Source organism: Eptesicus fuscus, chromosome 22, assembly GCF_027574615.1.
Source record: "Eptesicus fuscus isolate TK198812 chromosome 22, DD_ASM_mEF_20220401, whole genome shotgun sequence".
In the NCBI taxonomy this organism is placed as follows: domain Eukaryota; kingdom Metazoa; phylum Chordata; class Mammalia; order Chiroptera; family Vespertilionidae; genus Eptesicus; species Eptesicus fuscus.
This window is the reverse complement of record NC_072494.1, coordinates 719,748-739,064: the sequence shown is the minus strand read 5'-3', so window position 1 is coordinate 739,064 and position 19,317 is coordinate 719,748. Positions and strand designations below refer to the sequence as shown.

Genomic DNA, 19,317 nt, shown 5'->3' with positions numbered 1-19,317 from the left:
TGCTCTGCTCTTGCCCTTGTTGGTAACAGTTTATCCCAGAGACCTTTCCGACGTGGAGACAGGGAGCTCCCCGCACAGAACGTCGCCCGGTGCTGAGCTGTGCGGGTCAGAGTTCACGGGGCCTGTTCCCCGGGGTCGGCACCTAAGACCATTCCGGAATGATGAGCCTGACTGACAGGAAGTGGAACTGTGTTCCTTATTCTGCTGGGATGATGGAAAGTGAGCGGAGAAGTTCAAGTCACCGTTGGGTTGGGCTCAAGATCCTCCCCGTTCAGAGTGCCGTGGTTTGGCCCAGTGGGTCACGTTGAGTCTCTCCTCCCAGCTCCGTGTGATGCGGCAACACCGTCACCGAATGAACAAGGGTCCCGCGTAGGAACTGTGTGGAACTCTGAAGAGCAGCGGGAATGAAAGTGGTGACTTTCCAACACCAGCCTGCCGTGGGCAAAGGAAGTGGTGCCCGGGGGAGGGAGAGCAAACAGGAGGAGACGTGAGAGGAGAGGACGGTGGGATTTCACAGATCTGCCCACCCACCGAGACTGACGGAACCCTTTGTGCTACACCAGAGCGCCCCCTGCTTCTGGGTCAGCGGCCCCCACGGGGGAGGCAGCGCCTGGAGCACGGCCTGGCAGGCAGGGTGGGAAAGGCCCTGGACGCAGCTGCCCGCCTCCCACCAGGTGCCCAGGTGCCCAGTGCAGACGCAGCCGCCCCGTGGAGTGTTTCAAACTCAGCAGAGCCTCCTTCCTTTCTTTCTACTCTTAAACTATTTTTAATATATTTTTTTATTGATTTCAGAGAGGAGGAGAGAGAGAGAGAGAGAGAGAGAGAGAAAGAGAAACATCAATGATGACAATCACTCATTGGCTGCCTCCTGCACGCCCCACACTGGGGATCGAGCCTGGGCATGTGCCCTTGACCTGGAATGGAACCTTGACCTCCTGGTTCGTAGGTGGACGCTCAAACACTGAGCGCCGCCAGCCGGGCTGAGCCTCCTTCCCGAAAGCAGGGACCCCAGGACAGGTGCCCCCCACGCTGCCCACTCTGGGTTCTGCTCAGCGTGACTCCCTGGACGTGGAATTGCCCCGCCAGGTCCTGAGCCACCGTGGCAGGGAGACGAAAGCGGAAGAAGGCCATGGAGAAGCGCCGGGGGAACAGGCCCTGTGGGGTGAGGGAGTGAGGGCGGGCGGAGCTCGGGAAGTAGCTCCCACTTCCTTAGCTCAGTCCCTGCCTGTGTGGAGCAAGAGACGGGGTCCCATCCGTGGGTCTTGTGTGAGGTCGCAAACACATGTGTGGTTTGTGCGTGTGCATACCTTCGTCCTCTGGGGCCTCCAGGGAAAATCTACGTGACCCCCCACTCCTTTCCTTCTACTGTGCTCGGGGTCTGGCTGGGAGCCGGAAATGGGCCCCGTGGCCTCGTTTGTACCATGGGAATCACAATGCTACAGAGCAGGATCCCCCGCCCGCCCCAGGGAGCCAGTTATATATTTACCAGCACAGGACTGCCTTCCACACTCGGGTCCTGCCCAGCATAGGGTCTCCCTCTCTCTCTCCCTCTCCCTCTGTGAGTGGGTCTGTGGGGGGCAGGGTCTCTCTCCTGCACACATGTTGGGTGACAATATTGTGCCTTTTTACCCACCTGGGAGGGTCCTCTCTCAGCTCCCAGGGATGTAAGTCCCACGCTCCTACCTGTAGCTGCTACAGACATGTCTGCCTTGGTTCCCAGCTGCTGCATTCCCACATGTGTGTGAGGAAGCCTAGGACACGCTTGGAGCAGATACGCCCCTGTCCCATCGCCCCAACGTGCCCCACACTGTTGCTGCCATGTCCTCTGCCCCGGGAGGCCCTCCCTGACCCTCTTCCCACCCCGAGCCCAGAACCAAGGCTCCAGTGACTTGCTGGGGTTGCTTGGCGATGAGCCGGGAGGAAAGCTGCTTCTCTCCCTGAGGGAGGACCCGCCCAGGCTCCCAGGCCCCCACCTCCTGCCCCAGGCCCCCACCTCCTGGCCCAGGCCCCCACCTCCTGGCCCAGGCCCCCACCACCTGCCCCAAGACCCCACCTCCTTCCCCAGGCCCCCACCTCCTGCCCCAGGCCCCCACCTCCTGCCCCAGGCCCTCACCTCCTGCCCCAGGCCCCCACCTCCTGCCCCAGGCCCTCATCTCCTTCCCCAGGCCCCCACCTCCAGCCCCAGGCCCCCACCACCTGCCCCAGGACCCCACCTCCTGCCCCAAGCCCTCACCTCCTGCTCCAGGCCCCCACCACCTGCCCCAAGACCCCACCTCCTTCCCCAGGCCCCCACCTCCTGCCCCAGGCCCCCACCTCCTGCCCCAGGCCCTCACCTCCTGCCCCAGACCCCCACCACCCCACTGTCTATGTCTATGGGTGATGTGTCTCTGCACACAAGGTCTTACCTCCCACCCACCCACACTCTGTTCCATGCTTCCTGTCTCTGGATCCACCCTGTTCATCAGTTAATTGGGCTCCATACATGAGTGGTAACTCACAATTTTGGTTGTTGAGTTAAATAAAAAGGAGACAGTTTTTACATTCACAGATATCCCCGCTTTTAAAAAGAGTGTCCCAGGCCCACGCCGAAAGCCAGGAGAGCGAGCACTCCTCCCGAAAAAGTCCCGAGGAGGCGCCTGTCCCCAGGCGAGGACCACCCCGGGCTCCCACCCCCGGGCTCCCACTCCCAGCTCCCACCCCCCCCCCGGGCTCCCACCCCCGGGCTCCCACCCCCGGGCTCCCACCCCGGGGGGACTGAGGAGGGAGTCCGGGCAGGACAGCCCTTTGATGCTGGAGACCAAGGCCCTGGATAGCGCCCCCTGCGTTGAGCCAGCGCAGTGACGGCTGCACTCTACAGAGCTCCCCCCAGGAACTCAAGCTTCGCAGGTCACTGACATTTCATTTTAAAATACATGTAAGCACCGTCCTTCACTTTATTTTATATATTATGGATTTCAGAGAGGATCGGAGAGAGAAAGAGAAACATCCATGATGAGAGAGAATCACTGATCAGCTGCCTCAAAAGTCAACCCTCAACCACGGAGGCCCGCCGGCCGGGCTAAGGTCTGTGGACAAAAGGAGCCACATGCTAACCTGACAAGCTCAGGGGAGGCCTGCGTGGCAGTCTTACATTCTCAGACGTAAAATAACCACAAAAGATAGTTTGAAAATTAAATATTTAACTACAAACAGGTTATAGTGGGTAGTCATGTCCTAGGCCAATATTTTCCTTGACAAAGATTAGCTTAGATCTTGACTGAGCCATTTGCCTTTTTGCCTCTAAGATAACATATCTGTGAGATGTCTGGGTAACTTGTAACTTCCTTTTTACCCCGGGCCCCTCAGGGCACAACAAATGGCACCGGGACATTCCCTCATTGTTATTGTTATCAAGTTAATTGTCAACTGTTAATTACGTTAAAGTATCCTGTATCCATCATCATTTCACTTTTCCCCTATCCCAGAGATTTCCCAGCTTTGCTTTCTCCCACCTCCCTAGTCTATCACCAATGGATTTCATGTAACTCCCCTATGTCCTTTCCTTTGATTGCAATGTATAAATACAGATGTAACCCTCCATTCTCCGGAGCATCATCTCAATTCGTTGAGGTTCTGCTTCCCGGCATATGTCGACAGTTTGGCTCAAATAAACTCACAAAAATTCTTTACAGGTTTCAATGGTTTTTGTGTGTTTTTTTTCGTTACCAGGTCCATATGTTAGACCCTCTTCTAGCTCTTTCCGTCCTGCTGCCACTAATCTGACTTCCCAACCTGCATGATTGTTTTCGACCTCCAATCTGAAAAACACTGGTCGTGACAGCCCGAGCTTCGAGGTCAGACGGATGCGAGCTGGGATCCTGGAGGCAACTCCTAGCGCAGCCTCCGCACCTGCGTGAGCCCCCGGCGTCCTGAGGAAGGAGGGGGAAGGTGCAAAGCAGGGTCTGTCACATCGACTCACTAACTAACGATGCAGAGAGCTCGCAGTGCAGTTGTGATTTGTTGTTGTTAATCCTCCCCGGAGGATGTGTTTCCCATTCATTCATCATTTATTTATTTTAGAGAGACTGGGCGGGGGAAAGACAGAGAGAGAAACCTCAATGGGAGAGGTTTGCCCCCTGCCCACTCCCCGACCAGGGCCGGGATCAAGCCTGCCACCGAGGTATGTGTCCTTGACCAGAGTCGAATTCGGTCCATGGGCTGAAGCTCTATCCACTGAGCCACACCGGCCACAGTGGGAAAGGGTGGTTTTTGTTAAGCGTGGCCACCTGGGACCAGAAGTGGAGACACTGTGCTAGGGATTCCAGTTGTCGACGAGCAGCCAGGCCCAGTCCTCCGCCCGTGGCCGCTCGGGTCCGTACTCCGTAGCCCGATGGAGCCCCGACAGGTAGGAATATGTGGACGTGAGGATTCGGTTGCTGCCGCCCCATCCGGTCATATCGGGTGTCCACGTCGTTGGGGAGATCTCACAGGCAGGTCCGGAAATCCACACGCTCACCCCACGGCCTGTCGCCACCGCCAGTGAGCGTGGCAGTCATTCCCCGAGCTGGGTGGGCCCCTGAGGAACTTGATAAATATTGAGATTCTGAGACCAACTGGAGATACTGGTTCAGAATCATCTGGAACAAGACTGAAATCTGCACATCGATTGTTAAAACACACAGGCCCAATGGTGCCCTCATGCTAATGAGGAGGAAACTGGCCTTGCAAGGCGCCTCAGGCCATAAAAACCGGAACAATGCACTGCCCTGGGGGGGGGGTGTTATCGCTGGCCCCAGGACAGATCATCGGATGTGGCCTGGGGACCCCCAACACCTGGGCGCCTTCCTGTAAGCCCACGAAGGGGGGCGGAACCACATCTGCCAGACAAAGACCCCAGAAGGTTATACAAAGGGAAGCCCTCTCCGTGTCTCTTCACTCTGATGTGGAAATTATTCCCGGGTTCCACTGGTGTTAATAAGCGGGGTCCCTCCCTTTCTCTAGGAAGCGTGCTTGGTGTTTCCTTGGTCTTCTGCATCACTAAAAGCCCAACATACAAAGCCTACACTTCCTACCCAAGGTGACTGCAGGTAAAACCTCTCCATCAACCAGGATGGAATTTTCTGGTCAAACACCAGTAAGATCATCGGCACCTGGGTCCTCTCCACAGAGAGAAGAAGCAATCTGGCCCGTTCGGCGTGGCTCAGGGGTTAAGCGTCGACCTCTGAACCAGGAGGTCATGGTTCGATTCCCAGTCAGGGCACATGCCCGGGTTGTGGGCTCCATCCCCAGGGTGGGGTGTGCAGGAGAGGGCAGCCGCTCCATGTTTCTCTCTCATCATTGATGTTTCTGTCTCCCTCTCCCTTCCTCTCTGAAATTAATAAAAATATCTATATCTGTAAAAGGCTAGTATGCTAAGTGTTCGACCTCCCGGGTAATGACGTCATGTAGCAAAGCCTGGCTTCCTCTCTCTAGCAATGATAGCCTCCTTGGAGTTTCTTCAGCCCAGGAACACGACTTGCTTTAGAGCCAGGTGCAAACATTTCACACTGTAACCAAATGTCTGTGAAGCATTTTCCCAGTGCCTCATCTCATTTGATCCTCACAGAGGTCCTGGAGTAGGTAGATAGGAGACTCGGTGGGATCCTATTTTCTTTTCATTAGTCGGAAAACGGAGATTTAGAAAGCTTAGAAACTTGACCCGACTGAAAAGAAGAAGGAAATGGTGGACCTTGAAAATGACTTCAGGTTTTCTCACTGCGCAGAATAGAGTCAAACACTGCTGCAGTTAAATATTTTACGCTTTGTTCTCCCTGCATGATCTACAGTAATAATCTGCTTTGTGTTGATATTTACTGCTGTGCTGCTGACAATTACCTGGAAGAGAAGTTGGGGTGCTTCACTGGGCTGGAAAAAGTAGCTACGTCAGAAAGCAGGTCTAATTAAGCAATCATTGTGGGGAACGGGCTGTAAGCTGACACGGTCCTTGCACCTGTAGGGTCTAGCAAGGCTGACACCCACCTGCACAGATTTCCCAGGCCTGTTTGGATGGCAACTAATCAGTATAACGAGAGCAGCCCCTGCCTACAGAGCTTTCCCAGGGTTTGTTTATATGACTGCTATCAGTAGGATAACAGCTACTTTCATGGCTTACCAAGAAATATGTACCCAACTAGTGAGATTTATTGTCACAAGAGACCTGTCCTTCAACTTATCCCTCCAGTAGTGATTTTAGAGAAACAAAGAATGTTTTCCTTGTGAGTGATTCCCTGCTTAGTGTCTTATGTATAAAAAGCACTGTATTACTAATAAAAGTCGCCAGAGCTCACTGACAGTTTGTGGACCTCCCGAATCCCGCTGTCCTGTCTTTCTTTCTCTTCTCAAATCCCACCTCCCTACCTCAGCCCGGTTCAATCGTCAGGCTGGACCTGACAAATCATGTTCTATATCTATAAAAGGCTAAGTTGATTTGCGCATTCGCGACACATATAAAGCTCTCGCGGGCGCCAATCCCACGCTTGTTTCCATCTGTCATTGTCAATCATGAATTTGGTTGACACTCTATTATAGAGAAAGGGCAAATAGTGACATTAAAATATTTCTTCTAATTAATTTCTTTTCAATGTGCACAAATTCACCATGGGGTCCGGGCAGCCTCGGGTGCGACTTGGTGGGGTGTCACTCTGGGTAGTGGTGGGGCCTGTGTCCCACTTGGGGGAAGCCGAGTGCTGCTTAGTGGGCACCAGGTCCGTCTGCAGTGGCATTTCTCTGTGTGGTCCCGGCAGCTCCTGCATTGAGCATCTGCCCTCTGGTGGTCAGTGTGCGTCACAACAAGTGGTAGGACAGAGGGAAGGACACTTAGCATATTAGCCTTTTATATAGATAGACTAGTGGCCTGGTGCACGAAATTTGTGCACATTAAAAGGGGGTTAATTAGAGGAAATAATTTAATATTGCTATTTGCCCTTTCTCTAAATATAAGTGTCAGAGATGAAAGAAAATTAGTAAAATGTATATGAAAACCTTCCTCCTGTCAGAGTCTGGGGCTCACCACGGGACCCAGAGTCAAGTCCCTGCCCACCCACATGCACCTCAAAATCACGTGAGACCCAGACCCGGCCGGCCCTCCACCCCATTGGGCTAGACCCAGACCCAGCCAGTCCCACCCTTGTCAAGCCCTGCCGGGCAGGGGGAGTAGCCTCAGGTCCCCTGACCCGGCGCCAGGATGGGGGCGTGGCCTGAGGTCCCCCAGCCCAGACAGGGGCGGGGGGCATGCCTTGAGGTCCCCCATCAAGCCCCACTGGGCGGGGATGCGGCCTGAGTTCCCCCGACCCAGCACTGGGGGTGCACCTTGAGGTCCCCTGTCAAGCCCTGCTGGGTGGGGGGCACAGCCTGAGGTCCCCTGTCAAGCCCCACCTGGTTGGGGGCACAGCCTGAGGTCCACCCGCCTGGCACTGTGGTGGGGGGAGCAGCCTGAGGTCCCCTGTTAAGCCCCACGGGGGCAGGGGAGGGCATAGCCTCAGGTCCCTGCTGATTGCTCGTTAAGCTCTTCTTAAGGAAACTTGGCCTCAGCTGTGGGTGCAGCCATCTTTGTGATGGAGTGATGGTCAATTAGCATATTCCCTCTTTATTAGATAGGATGTGGCACAGGGCATACTTATTGTTCAAGAGCATGAGCCGGTCCCATTGAAACTGCTTAGACATGAAGGCTTTAAACCTTTGCTATTTTACATCACTTTTGTACCACATTCAGCATTAATTTAAATAAGGCGATTTTTCAACATCTCACGAATGTTTCATCCTGTAGATTTGTCTTCTCGTTTTTATTTCAGTAGGACTGGTGTATTGCAATGTGATCCACCAGCATCAGCCAAAAGAAATCAGCAAGAATGCAGGCAGGTCTCTCAACGTGCACCTGCACTTCCCGGGACTTTATGGACATCCTCTGTAGGGTCTGTTGTGTGTGAAACTATGGGGCAATAGAACTAAAAATCAGTGTGATCGCCCCAAACCCATGTTACAACCAGCCGTCACACCCACGGAATAATATCATATCAATGCCGGCCCTGGCCAAAATGGTGGGGGTTTTTTTGCTCAAGGGCATTGGCTTGCAGTTTCTAGAGACAAGTCCACCCAGTTCATATCGCTGGAAAAATTCCTTTGGTTGGGTGTTCGCTGCCCACTGTACTTCCGTGTTGGACAGCTACCCAAAGGACACCGCTCTTCAGAGACTGTGCAAAGACAACCAACCACGTCTTCAGAGCCGCTGGAAACTCTGCTCCTGGGATGGGAGATGAAGCCGGTCATTCCATCCTCCGCGGAACATGTTTTCTTCTTTATGCACCACCGGGGACGCATCGGGCCACGATCCTCATGACAGAAGCGTACCTGGTGGGTGGACTCGTTCTTGATCCGCTATTCAGTAAATCAGGGGGCCTGGGTTCCTCTAACAATAGGAGCCGATGCCTTACAAGCTCCACTTCTGATTTACGTCCCTTTATGGCCAACATTTGAACTTCCAGTCTACCTATAGGGTATTACAATGGGGCCCTAAGGTATGGGCTGAGAGAACTCAGCAAGACCGCAGACCTTCCTCAAGGTGCCCCTCCCCTGCCAGGGACTCTGTGGACATCCCCTGTGGGTCAGGTGCAAAGGAACCTTTTCCCATTTCTGTGCACCCTCTGTCTCGCCTCCCCTTCCCTCCCAAGTCCCTGAATCGAAGGCATCTGAGCTCCTGGAGCAGTTGTCCAGGGGAAGGGAACCAGCAGCCCCGCCCCCAACCCTTGGGAGCAGACGGTGAACGAATTATTGTAAGGAATTGTTTAAAATCGCGGGTGCTGCCCGCAGAAAGAAAACCGTGGGCGCATAGACTGATGTCTCGGGGCTCCCGAAGGGGACCCCTCATGGGCAATAATTCGTTTGGCATTAAAGGAATCCAGCTCGATGAACTCAAATGCCCTCGGCTCCATAGGCAGGACTCTCCGAGGAGCCTGTGTTACTTCCCTCACTTAAGGGCAGATTTGTAATAAAAATCTTCATCCCCGGGGCATGGTTTTCGGATGTATGAGAACCTAACCACTTGGAGAATCCTATGTGAGAGGTCAGAAAACTCCACCGTTAAAGATCGGTGCATAATTTACGCAGAAAATAGAAAGTTTTGTTTCTCAGAGTTGAAATCTGACGCGCACGGTGGGAAATATTGCTAGTTTTTCGCCTAAAGGTGTGTCGTTCCCGCGTAACGGGACCCCTGGGAGAAGCCTGAGACTTTGGGGATCCCTTTCTGAGCAAAACCGGGCAATTCGGTGCAGGGGATTTTGAAATTTTGAGCATTTTTCGAGGTGTAACAAACACAACTCGGGATCCGACAGGACACTCTGCAGCTGCCAGCGAGGCGGGCTGGACAGCGCACCAATCACGGCGCAGCTCCGCCCTATATAAGCGCGCGGGCGCGGCGGCGCGGCCTGAGTCCCGGCCAGTGTCGCTCTTCCGGCTCGAGTTCGCTCCCACGCCCGCCCGCAGCATGTCCGAGACCGCGCCCGCCGCCCCCGCCGCGCCGGCCCCCGCCGAGAAGGCTCCCGTGAAGAAGAAGGCGCGCAAGTCCGCCGGCGCCGCCAAGCGCAAGGCGTCCGGGCCGCCCGTGTCCGAGCTCATCACCAAGGCGGTGGCCGCCTCCAAGGAGCGCAGCGGCGTGTCGCTGGCCGCGCTCAAGAAGGCGCTGGCGGCCGCGGGCTACGACGTGGACAAGAACAACAGCCGCATCAAGCTGGGCCTCAAGAGCCTGGTGAGCAAGGGCACCCTGCTGCAGACCAAGGGCACCGGCGCCTCGGGCTCCTTCAAGCTCAACAAGAAGGCGGCCTCCGGCGAGGCCAAGCCCAAGGCCAAGAAGGCGGGCGCGGCCAAGGCCAAGAAGGCTGCGGGGGCGGCCAAGAAGACCAAGAAGGCCGCGGGCACGGCCACCCCCAAGAAGAGCGCCAAGAAGACCCCGAAGAAGGCCAAGAAGCCGGCGGCGGCTGTTGGGGCCAAAAAGGCAAAAAGCCCCAAGAAGGCGAAAGCGGCCAAGCCCAGGAAGGTGCCCAAGAGCCCCGCCAAGGCCAAAGCCGTGAAACCCAAGACGGCCAAGCCGAAGGCCGCCAAGGCCAAGACGGCCAAGCCCAAGAAGGCGGCCAAGAAGAAGTAGGAAGTCCCTTTGGCCGACTGTTAGCAACACAACACAACCCCAAAGGCTCTTTTCAGAGCCACCCACGGTCTCCGGGAAAGAGCTGTTGCACTTTGTCGTGGTCGTGCCTGTTGGGCTGGAGCAGCGGCGATGGGTGTGGCTCCAGGGAAGGGAGGTTTCCCGAGGAAGGAGTTTCCGGGGATGGGGCGGTATCGGGTCTGGGTGCCTGTGACAGTGTCAGGAGGGGTTGGATTTGACAGGGACTGGGAGGCTGCTTTGGGCCTGGTTCTGGTTTGTCTGCTCTGGAGAGCGCAAAGATACTTGGAAACAAGTTGCCCCACACTGACACTCACTGGCGAAGTGTTGCATCTCCATCACTGTAGGTATCTAGCGACCTCTACAGGCGCGCAAATCCCTAAGATGTATTTAACCTAGAGGTTAAAGTTAGAATTGACGTCTGGGTGGTTATAAAGGGGAAGATACGCCCAAGTAGTTCAAATAACAAAGAGTGTTAAGGAAAGAAAAAGAACAGTGAAACATGAATTGGTTGCCTGCTGCAAGTGCCCCGACCAGGGCCTGTGTGGGAGAGGAGCCTGCAACCGAGGTAGGTATCGCACCCTAAACCCTGGGGTCCACAGGCCCACGCTCTATCCACAGAGCCACACCGGCTGGGGCCAAACATGGGAGCTCTGACAGAACTGAGGATGCTAGATTTCAGTGTCGCACAACACGTTGCTGAGTGCCTCGTGGTTTGGTTAAGTGCCGCGGGCGCGCGACACTGCGTTTTTCAGCCGCAGCCTTTGCGCCAGATCCCGCGTCCGGGATGTCAGCTCGGTCGCTCGGTGTCCACTGGCGCGCGCCCCACACGCTGCCAGGAGGCGTACCGGCCAGCAGGGGGCCTCCGCCCACAACCCTGCGGCTGGCGCGTCGTCAGGAAGTCCCACAGGATCTGAAGTACACGGCCCAGCGCTGGCCCAGGGCTCCAGCAGCTCCGGGGAACATCTGATTGGGCCCAAGTAATCAAACAGCCAATGAAAAGGTACAACGAAAGGTTTATTTACATGCTCATTTGTGACGACAACCTACGAATGACCCAATCAGGATCGAAATCTTACTAGCCTCATTTGAATGCTTCGTCTATAAATAATCGTGCCACTGCAGAGGGATTATTTTCTCCAGTGTTAGCCCGCGAGACATCTGTCGCCGTTATGCCCGAGCCAACCAAGTCGGCGCCCGCCGCCAAGAAGGGCTCCAAGAAGGCGGTGACCAAGGCGCAGAAGAAGGACGGCAAGAAGCGCAAGCGCAGCCGCAAGGAGAGCTACTCGGTGTACGTGTACAAGGTGCTCAAGCAGGTGCACCCCGACACCGGCATCTCGTCCAAGGCCATGGGCATCATGAACTCCTTCGTCAACGACATCTTCGAGCGCATCGCGGGCGAGGCGTCGCGCCTGGCGCATTACAACAAGCGCTCGACCATCACGTCCCGCGAGATCCAGACGGCCGTGCGCCTGCTGCTGCCCGGCGAGCTGGCCAAGCACGCCGTGTCCGAGGGCACCAAGGCCGTCACCAAGTACACCAGCTCCAAGTGAGGCGCCGCGGCCTGACTCCTCACCCCAAAGGCTCTTTTCAGAGCCACCCAGTCTTTCAACAAATGAGTTGTAATCCATTCATTCACTCGGAATCTATTCTCTGGTTTCTCGGTGAGTTGAAAGCTGCATCGTTATGTTATTAGCGGAGAGGTGTGGGGAGTATCTGGGAATTACCCGGCAGTAAGAACAGCTGCCACCAGTTGTGTAGATGTTAGACGAGCACAGTTCTGTAGAACCGTTAGCCATTCGGAACCACAAGGAAATACTAATTGGTCCTGAAAGTGCCATTGCTGGTGTACAGCTCCCATCCCCGTGTGCAGACCGAATCGATCAGGGATTTGATGAAGACCCCTCGCGAAAGCACAGTACAATATTTTGTGACAAGTTGTCCTCAAAAAGTTTTTCTTTAAAAAGAAAAAAGACACGATATAGAACACTGTTGCTGAGGAAAGGTTTAAAACAATGTGTTAGCCTCGGGCACAAGAGAGGGTTCTACCCCTCCATTACCTGCAACTTGAATTAGGGACCTCGCCCTTAAGAGCATCCCCAAGAACCTGCTTGGCCTGTTTTTAGGGCGGGACAAGCTTCTATGGACCTGCTCTTCCGAGGCTGCAATAACCAAGGCTTTGAAGCCCCCAAAGTGCGAGACCGCATCCCTAGCTCAGGACGTCTTGTATCCTTGTTGCCCTTTCTATCTCCAAACCTCTCACAGATGCCGCTGTCTGACTTACGTAGGTGGGGTCCCTGTGTGCACGACATTAGATGTGCATTTATTGTGTTAATCTGTTTTCTGCCGGTAAGATTGTTTTCGAAGCAAAAGAACCAGAGGAGGGAAAGGAGAATTTCCCCCCTTCCCCACAATGGCAAGTGGGTGCCATTGAAATCCAGAATAATACTTTTAATATTCTTAAAAGCCATGAAGAGAGCCACTAAGAAAGCAAGGACCTCTCCAGTCCAGGGGCCTGACCCCTGTGACACCCCCAAAAAAGCTGAGCTTTGCTTTGGGGGGTTTATGAAGCCTCTCCATGATGGGGAACCTGATAAAAAAAAAAACCTCGCTGAAGCTGGGCACCAGAGCAAAAGCTACATCCTCAGGGTGTAAGGATGAACTAGAAATAAACACACACACAATCAATCACACTGATGGCTGCAAGGAAGAGTCTGCCCTGAACCCCGGGGCCCAGCAGGGCAGGTTTCACCACGGAGGATTTGGACTAAAGGCCCAGCTGACTTGTTCCTGGCAGTAATGCCACAGGGATTCACCCAGGCTGAGAACTGAGTTTAGGGATAGCCCACACTGGTTCTGAGCCCTTGAGCCACCTGGTAAAGGCAAATACAAATCCTCCCTGAAGGAAAAAGCTATGTTTTAGGCCTTGGGAAATCTCCCGTGACACAAGATCAAATCACAACCAAAATAAACCAAATACACTATGAGCCAGGAAACCATGGCAAGAACAAGAGCAACAGACAGTTGCCGGGCGAGCTGGCCAAAACACGTGGGGGGTCATCGGGATTATTCTTGCTCATTTCAAAATGAGTAAAAAGGCAATTAAAAGACCCAGTGACTAACTGTAATAGCTGTAAAAACAAAACAAAACAAAAACACACCTTTTGCCTACACAGATTTGAAAAAGAAGAAAATGGAGCTCAGAGATATTTAAAATTTGGTTCCAGAACACCACAATAAAAAATAAATAAAATAACCAAATGGAAATGATGAGCTGCCTCCTGCACACACCCCACTGGGGATGTGCCCTAACCATGGAGTTGAACCATGACCTCCTGGTTCATAGGTCAACGCTCAACCACTGAGCCACCACGGCCGGGCTCATGTGAAACTCCTAAAAACAGTTCTGACAATCTGTTATGGATTTAGCAATTGTTACCGGTTATATTTTCCTTAGTCGCTGACTTAAAATGTAAAACAGAGTAGCCAATTCTCTGCAACTCAAAAACTGAGGGGAGAGAATATGAGCTTTTGAAGTGTTTGAACACCATCCCAAGAGGGGTAGTTGTGGGGTGTGGAGCACGGAGCCTATATTTTTCAGGAACATCTTCTAAGTATGAACTGAGTTATTATCTGTTCACGCTAACAATGACTAACGTGTAGGTGACCCTGCAGAGATACCTCATAGCACGGGAAACAAGCAAATGTAAAGAGGATCTACTTCCTTGTGTAGCCAATACTAATGCAGGTGGCAAAATGGCGCCTAACAAACAAACGCCTTTTATCTTTTTCAGTTAGGGCAGAGATGAATGCAGGGAAGAAGTGAATGCAAACAGTAACTGAAAACGTGAATCATCCCACAGAAGTTACGAAGTTCGACAAGTCTGATCTGCCGGGGAATAATGACTGTTTCTCCCATGCAAATCCAACCCCTCCTGGCTCCTGCACATCGATTCACCAAAAGGTCGTTCCCTGAGAGGAGGAGCCCAAACACGGTGTTTTATTTTAGCTTCATTTTATTACTTGTTTCAATCATAGAAATAGAATTTACTTCGGTCACAAGCCTACTTACTGGGAATTCATTATTTCCCATGGACCACCTTTGCCTAGAGAAGTCTGAATGAGAGGATTGGCAACACATCTATGTGGTTAATAAAATGTGTGAAGTACTGGAATTCTGCATTTATTTTTAATTAAAACCTTTCTCCTAACATACCCCCTTTCTAAACATACCATTTATTTTTCACGCATTTTCTGGTATTAAGGTCTGAGTAGGTGAGGCCTAAGCACTCACTGTCTTGGCTGTGGTGACGGCCTTGAAGGGGAACACAAACACAGTCTCGCAGCGGACGCTGGCGAGTTCACATCCGGCGCCTGGACTAAGGGAAACAACACAGTTTAAAGCATCTCAACCCTGAGTGCGCACCGAGTCACAGATGGAAGGTAGAGCCCGGCCATTTGCCCTTTCCTGTTGCCCAGGGGACGCCCAGCAGCTGGTCCGGAGATCACACTTGGAGAACTGCCCTTCTCAGAAATGCTAACAGCAAACAGCCACACAAGCCGGAAACACCACTGAGGTTTAAACGGGAAGTGAGGCCATCCTGCCAATGCGGGCACAAAGGGGTGGAAAGGAAATCGCGCCACGCCCCGCTTCCGCCATCTCCCCATTCCAAGGCCTTCGGCACAGGCTTCCTCCTCCTGCCATCAATCACGCCCTTCCACCAAGTCTCCATTCTCAGGAACTTGCCCTAGGTCTTCTTTCTGGGGCCGTGCGGCCCCGCCCGCCCCGCTCTCCCCATCCCAGACCGCTCCCGCCTGGATCGTCCTGGACTCAACCCCACACCCGCTACCGGTATCTTCCCGTCCCCTAACCTCGCCCCCCCGCGCATGCGTCCTCTTGAACTCAACCTCACGCCCAACTTCCGGTGCCTCTCCCTAACCACGCCCCCCGCGCATGCGTCCTCCAGTATTCAACCTCACGCCCCATTTCCGGGGTCTTCCCTAACCACGCCCCCGCGCATGCGTCCTCCTGGACTCACCCCCCTCCCGGCCCCGTTTCCGGTGTCTCTCCCAATTACGCCCCTCCGCGCACGCGTCCTCCTAATGCTATCCGCCAGTTCTTCCGTCCTTTCTACGTACCCACACTCCTCCGGGGACTCTACGCACCCACCTCCCTACACGCTGGCTTCCGGTCCCTCCACAGCCTGAGAGGGACGCACGTTACGCGTCCGCCACGTTACGCACTCTGTTCCCCACGCTGCCCCCGCCCCCCACGGGGTCTCCGGCGCGTACTTCCGCCTGTCGCCTGCTGCTTGCTGGTCCGCAGACCCTGGGGTCCTGGCCTCTTTTTGGGGCGAGCCGTCCTGCGGGTCATTCATAGAGAAAAGCAGAAAACCGAGCAGTTTGGCGACCCGAGAAGCAGGCACCGCCCTCCGTGGTCTGTGTTCTCCTCCCCCGACTGCTTCTGAGCTGAAGGCTGAGGGCACCCCTCAAACTTCCCAAACGCCTTGCCGGCAGCACCCCTTTCACCGTCACCACACGTACAGGGCACTTGGTGTGGGGCTAGGGGTGGACGTGCGTGAGTGTATGTGGATTATGTTTTCCTCCTTAAATAAGTTGTTTTTTAAGTGTCATCTTCAGGGCCGTCGGCGCATTCGGCCAGGAGGCCCAGGGCCCACAGTGCTTTCAGAGGCTCACGAAGATACTGAAACTCCTGAAACCAGGAGGAAAAATAAACGTTCAGCTCGACCAACATGTGAAAGTATTAAGCTTTGCACAACTTAAGTGTTCTTTTTGTTGTTATTTTCATAAAGGAAGGGGCCTGAGCCACAAAAGACAGCTCAGACTTGGGTGCAGGTGGCACACGCCCTTCCCTGTTCAGCTGCATTTTATTTAGCTATAGTGGCCCGGTGCGTGAAATTCATGCACTGGACGGGGGGGGGGGGGGTCCCCCAGCCAGGCCTGTGCCCTGTCACAGTGCGGGAGCCCCGCCCGCCCGCCCACCCACCCGGGGCTCCTCGATGGATTGCCCCAGAGAGGTAGGCTGGAGCTGGGGGTAGCCGGCAGACCCTCGGGCTGGGCCCTGGCAGAGGACTGTGGACCCTGATACAGGCACACAGAGACCCCCGCCACGGCCCTGCCCGCCCGCGCCTGCTGTGTATGAAGCCTGCTGATCAGTCATTAACTGTGACAGGGTCCTGACCAATTTGCATATTACCCTATTTGTATAGATTATTTTGCAAACGCCCGGGCGTTTCCAGTGCTTTCCAGATGTTCACTCGTCATTCTCCTAACACATCTGTGAGCTCTCGTCATCCCAGTCTCACCCACGGAATTACCGATTCACCCAAAGCTTAATGTGCCCAACGCCCTAGTCACTCCCGGCAGAAGGGACGCTGATGCAGGAGGTTCAGCTCCCGGGTCCCTGCTCTCAGCCATCGCACGAAAGAACATGTTCTGTGTGTGACTCTAAGCGATCATTCCAGATCACGGCAGGAAACATTTAGACCCATTCCAGCCAGGCTCTGAACCCTCTGGTCAGCTTGGCCAAAGACTTGAGCAAACACTGGCATCGCTCCTGACTCCTGAAGGCTGTGTCTCAGGATCACCCCAGCCCCTCTTAAAGCGCCAGCCCCGAGTCGTAATCCACCATTCTTTATGTCTGCCTCTGTGTGTTTGTGTGTGTGTTGTGTGTGTGTGTGTGTGTGTTTGGGGGGGCGCGGTCATCTGGATTGTTCTTGCTCATCAACATGACTTTTACAATGCTTCACCAAAATGCATCAGGGCTTTGTGGCATAACATTACCTGTTTAGCTTATTTTGGAATTTATGAGCATTTTAGCACAGTAAATCATCACAAGACATAAACGTTGCATAGCTAGCTATCAATACACGTGAATCTTGGTGTGTCTCCCTTAGTGGCATTTCATAGTTTTATTTATATGGATCTGGAGTGTTTTTTTTCTTGGCCTTAGAACCCTTTCCCTGTAGTACGATTGTAAATGGTGTGAGGGTTTTATTTCCATTCCAGATAGGTCACTGCTGATGTTACAGGAAGGCCGTGATGTCCTATGCCCACCCACCCGGTAGCGCTCTGTGAAATCTAAGGGTTTATACATACTCATGGACTTTTGCAATGACATTTTATTTTCAAACAAGAAGGATAACTTCTTATTGAATCGCCATCATTAGTACTTTCTGTCTTGGTCTAAAAATATTGGCTGGGCCCTTGGTGCCATGTTGAATAGGAGTGGCACCAGAAAAGTAGAACTTTTACCTTTCTTTTTGGCTTTTTGGGAATCCTTCCAAAATTGATCATTAAATATTATGCGCTCTGTAGGTACTCCTCATGAAGTAGCTATTCCTTTTCACTCTCAATATATTGAAAATGTCTGATAAAAATTTAAATTAAAAAAAGTATAACATGGAAGAGTGTTATCTTAAATCTAGTAGATACTTCCACTGTATCAATGATGATGACCACATAGTTTTTCTCTAATATCTCTCACGGGAAGGTTTATGATGTCAAACTTTTCTTCCAGTCTTGGAATAAGCCCTACATGTATACTATTATTTTTTAAAATAATATATCCTCTTGCTTTTCATTTGTTTGTGTTTTAAATAGCACTTTCTAAATGAATGCCCATAAGACAAGACTATATAGTTTTCTCTCCTGTCTCTTCCTTTGTTTCTATGTAGGGTAGGTACATAATGAGGTCATGCATTTTCAAAGGGGAAAAGGGGAAGAGCCCTATTATTTTTCCATGGAAACGCCTTGTTCAATAGGGATGATCAGTTCCTCACACTTCACTAAAACCTGCAAAGCCAGCTGTGCTTGGCATCATTTGGGTTGAAGGGTATAGGAGATGGCTTTACACCACCCCATCTCCTTGTAATCACAACTTGTTTATTTATTTTTCTTGAAAATTATCCCTTAATGTTAAGTTTAACTTTTGTAAAAGTTGTCCATCGCGTTCTCAAGGTTCTTTCTCTTTTGGAAACTGTCCATAAGGGGTTAATTTTTGCCTTCACCCGACACTAGGTGGCGCCAAAAGCCCGCGGCAGTTTTTCAGTTCAAGGCGCTTTCCCCGAAGCTCCCCTCTAAACCCGTGTGGCAGGTGTCCTGGAACCTCCACCCAGCCCTGCCCAGACTTTCTTCTTAGGAATCTTTCAAAATACAATGTGTTCCCTCTACCCTACGCTTTCTCAACGGACCTTGGCTTATGCTCGGTGTCTTCCCCCGGGGCAGACTTTAGGTAACAAAGCTCCCAGTCCTGATCTTGGAATGTGGCCCAGGGAACCCGTTCGTTGTGCTCAGCACTGTGGTTTCAGCTCCCAGGTTCTCATTCCAGGAACTTTCCAGCCTTTCCCCTGGTTTCTTGTTATCTGGCTTTGTGCTTTATCTAGTGCTTAGGCATTTTGCTTCCCAGAACAGTAACCGCCACATTGGAAATAAAACTCCCTCAGGGTCTCTCCAGCCCTACTGGTCCTTCCAGCTCTGAGATGTGTCTGACATCATGCTGTCCCTTGGTGAACATGTCCCAGCCATGTTTCCCCCTCAGTATTATTTTCTTTATTATTTGTTAAATCCATGCATGTTATTTTCAGACTCAAATAAATGTAGCACTTTCTAATGCACACTTTTATTACACACGTTCTTTTGCTTTAAAAGTAAACATCATAAAAATATAAAATATTGTACATATTCCAAAACTCTAACAATACTTTTCTGAGAAAGCAAATGAAAACATAAAACATCCATGAGACCACAATCATATATCAATTAACTATATATTACATTTAAATTAATATCTACCATTGTGTAGAGTTATATTTCTGTATAACTTAAAATATCAATCACTTCTTGGATCTGGAGAGAATTTTAATGGGGAAAAGTCCATCAGAAAAATCCCCTTATTTAAAGCAAAGCACTCGATTTTGTTTTTCAATGAACAATCAATCCTGTGGTCCAAGTAACACTCTTCAGCTCATCATCAAAGGATCGGTCATAACTGGATCCAGAAACTACCTGGAGAGGCCATTTCCACGGCAACCAACTTGCCTTTTTATTGATAATTGTTCAGTTAAATTTCATTTCAGATTAAAGTAAAACCAAGTGTGTTCAATCCTTTACAGGGTTACTGTACTTAA

The 19,317-nt window shown here is 52.3% G+C and overlaps 2 protein-coding genes across 2 annotated transcripts; both read left to right on the top strand.

Annotated features, from left to right (window-relative positions):
• The first annotated feature begins 9,451 nt into the window (after positions 1–9,451).
• On the top strand, positions 9,452–10,229 carry H1-4 (H1.4 linker histone, cluster member). The gene has a single exon (XM_054711913.1). The coding sequence runs from the start codon at positions 9,497–9,499 to the stop codon at positions 10,151–10,153; it is 657 nt and encodes a 218-aa protein (XP_054567888.1). The 5' UTR covers positions 9,452–9,496; the 3' UTR covers positions 10,154–10,229.
• A 1,076-nt stretch (positions 10,230–11,305) lies between these two features.
• Positions 11,306–11,765, top strand: LOC114233575 (histone H2B type 1-M-like). The gene has a single exon (XM_054711936.1). The coding sequence runs from the start codon at positions 11,341–11,343 to the stop codon at positions 11,719–11,721; it is 381 nt and encodes a 126-aa protein (XP_054567911.1). The 5' UTR covers positions 11,306–11,340; the 3' UTR covers positions 11,722–11,765.
• Positions 11,766–19,317: the final 7,552 nt, after the last annotated feature.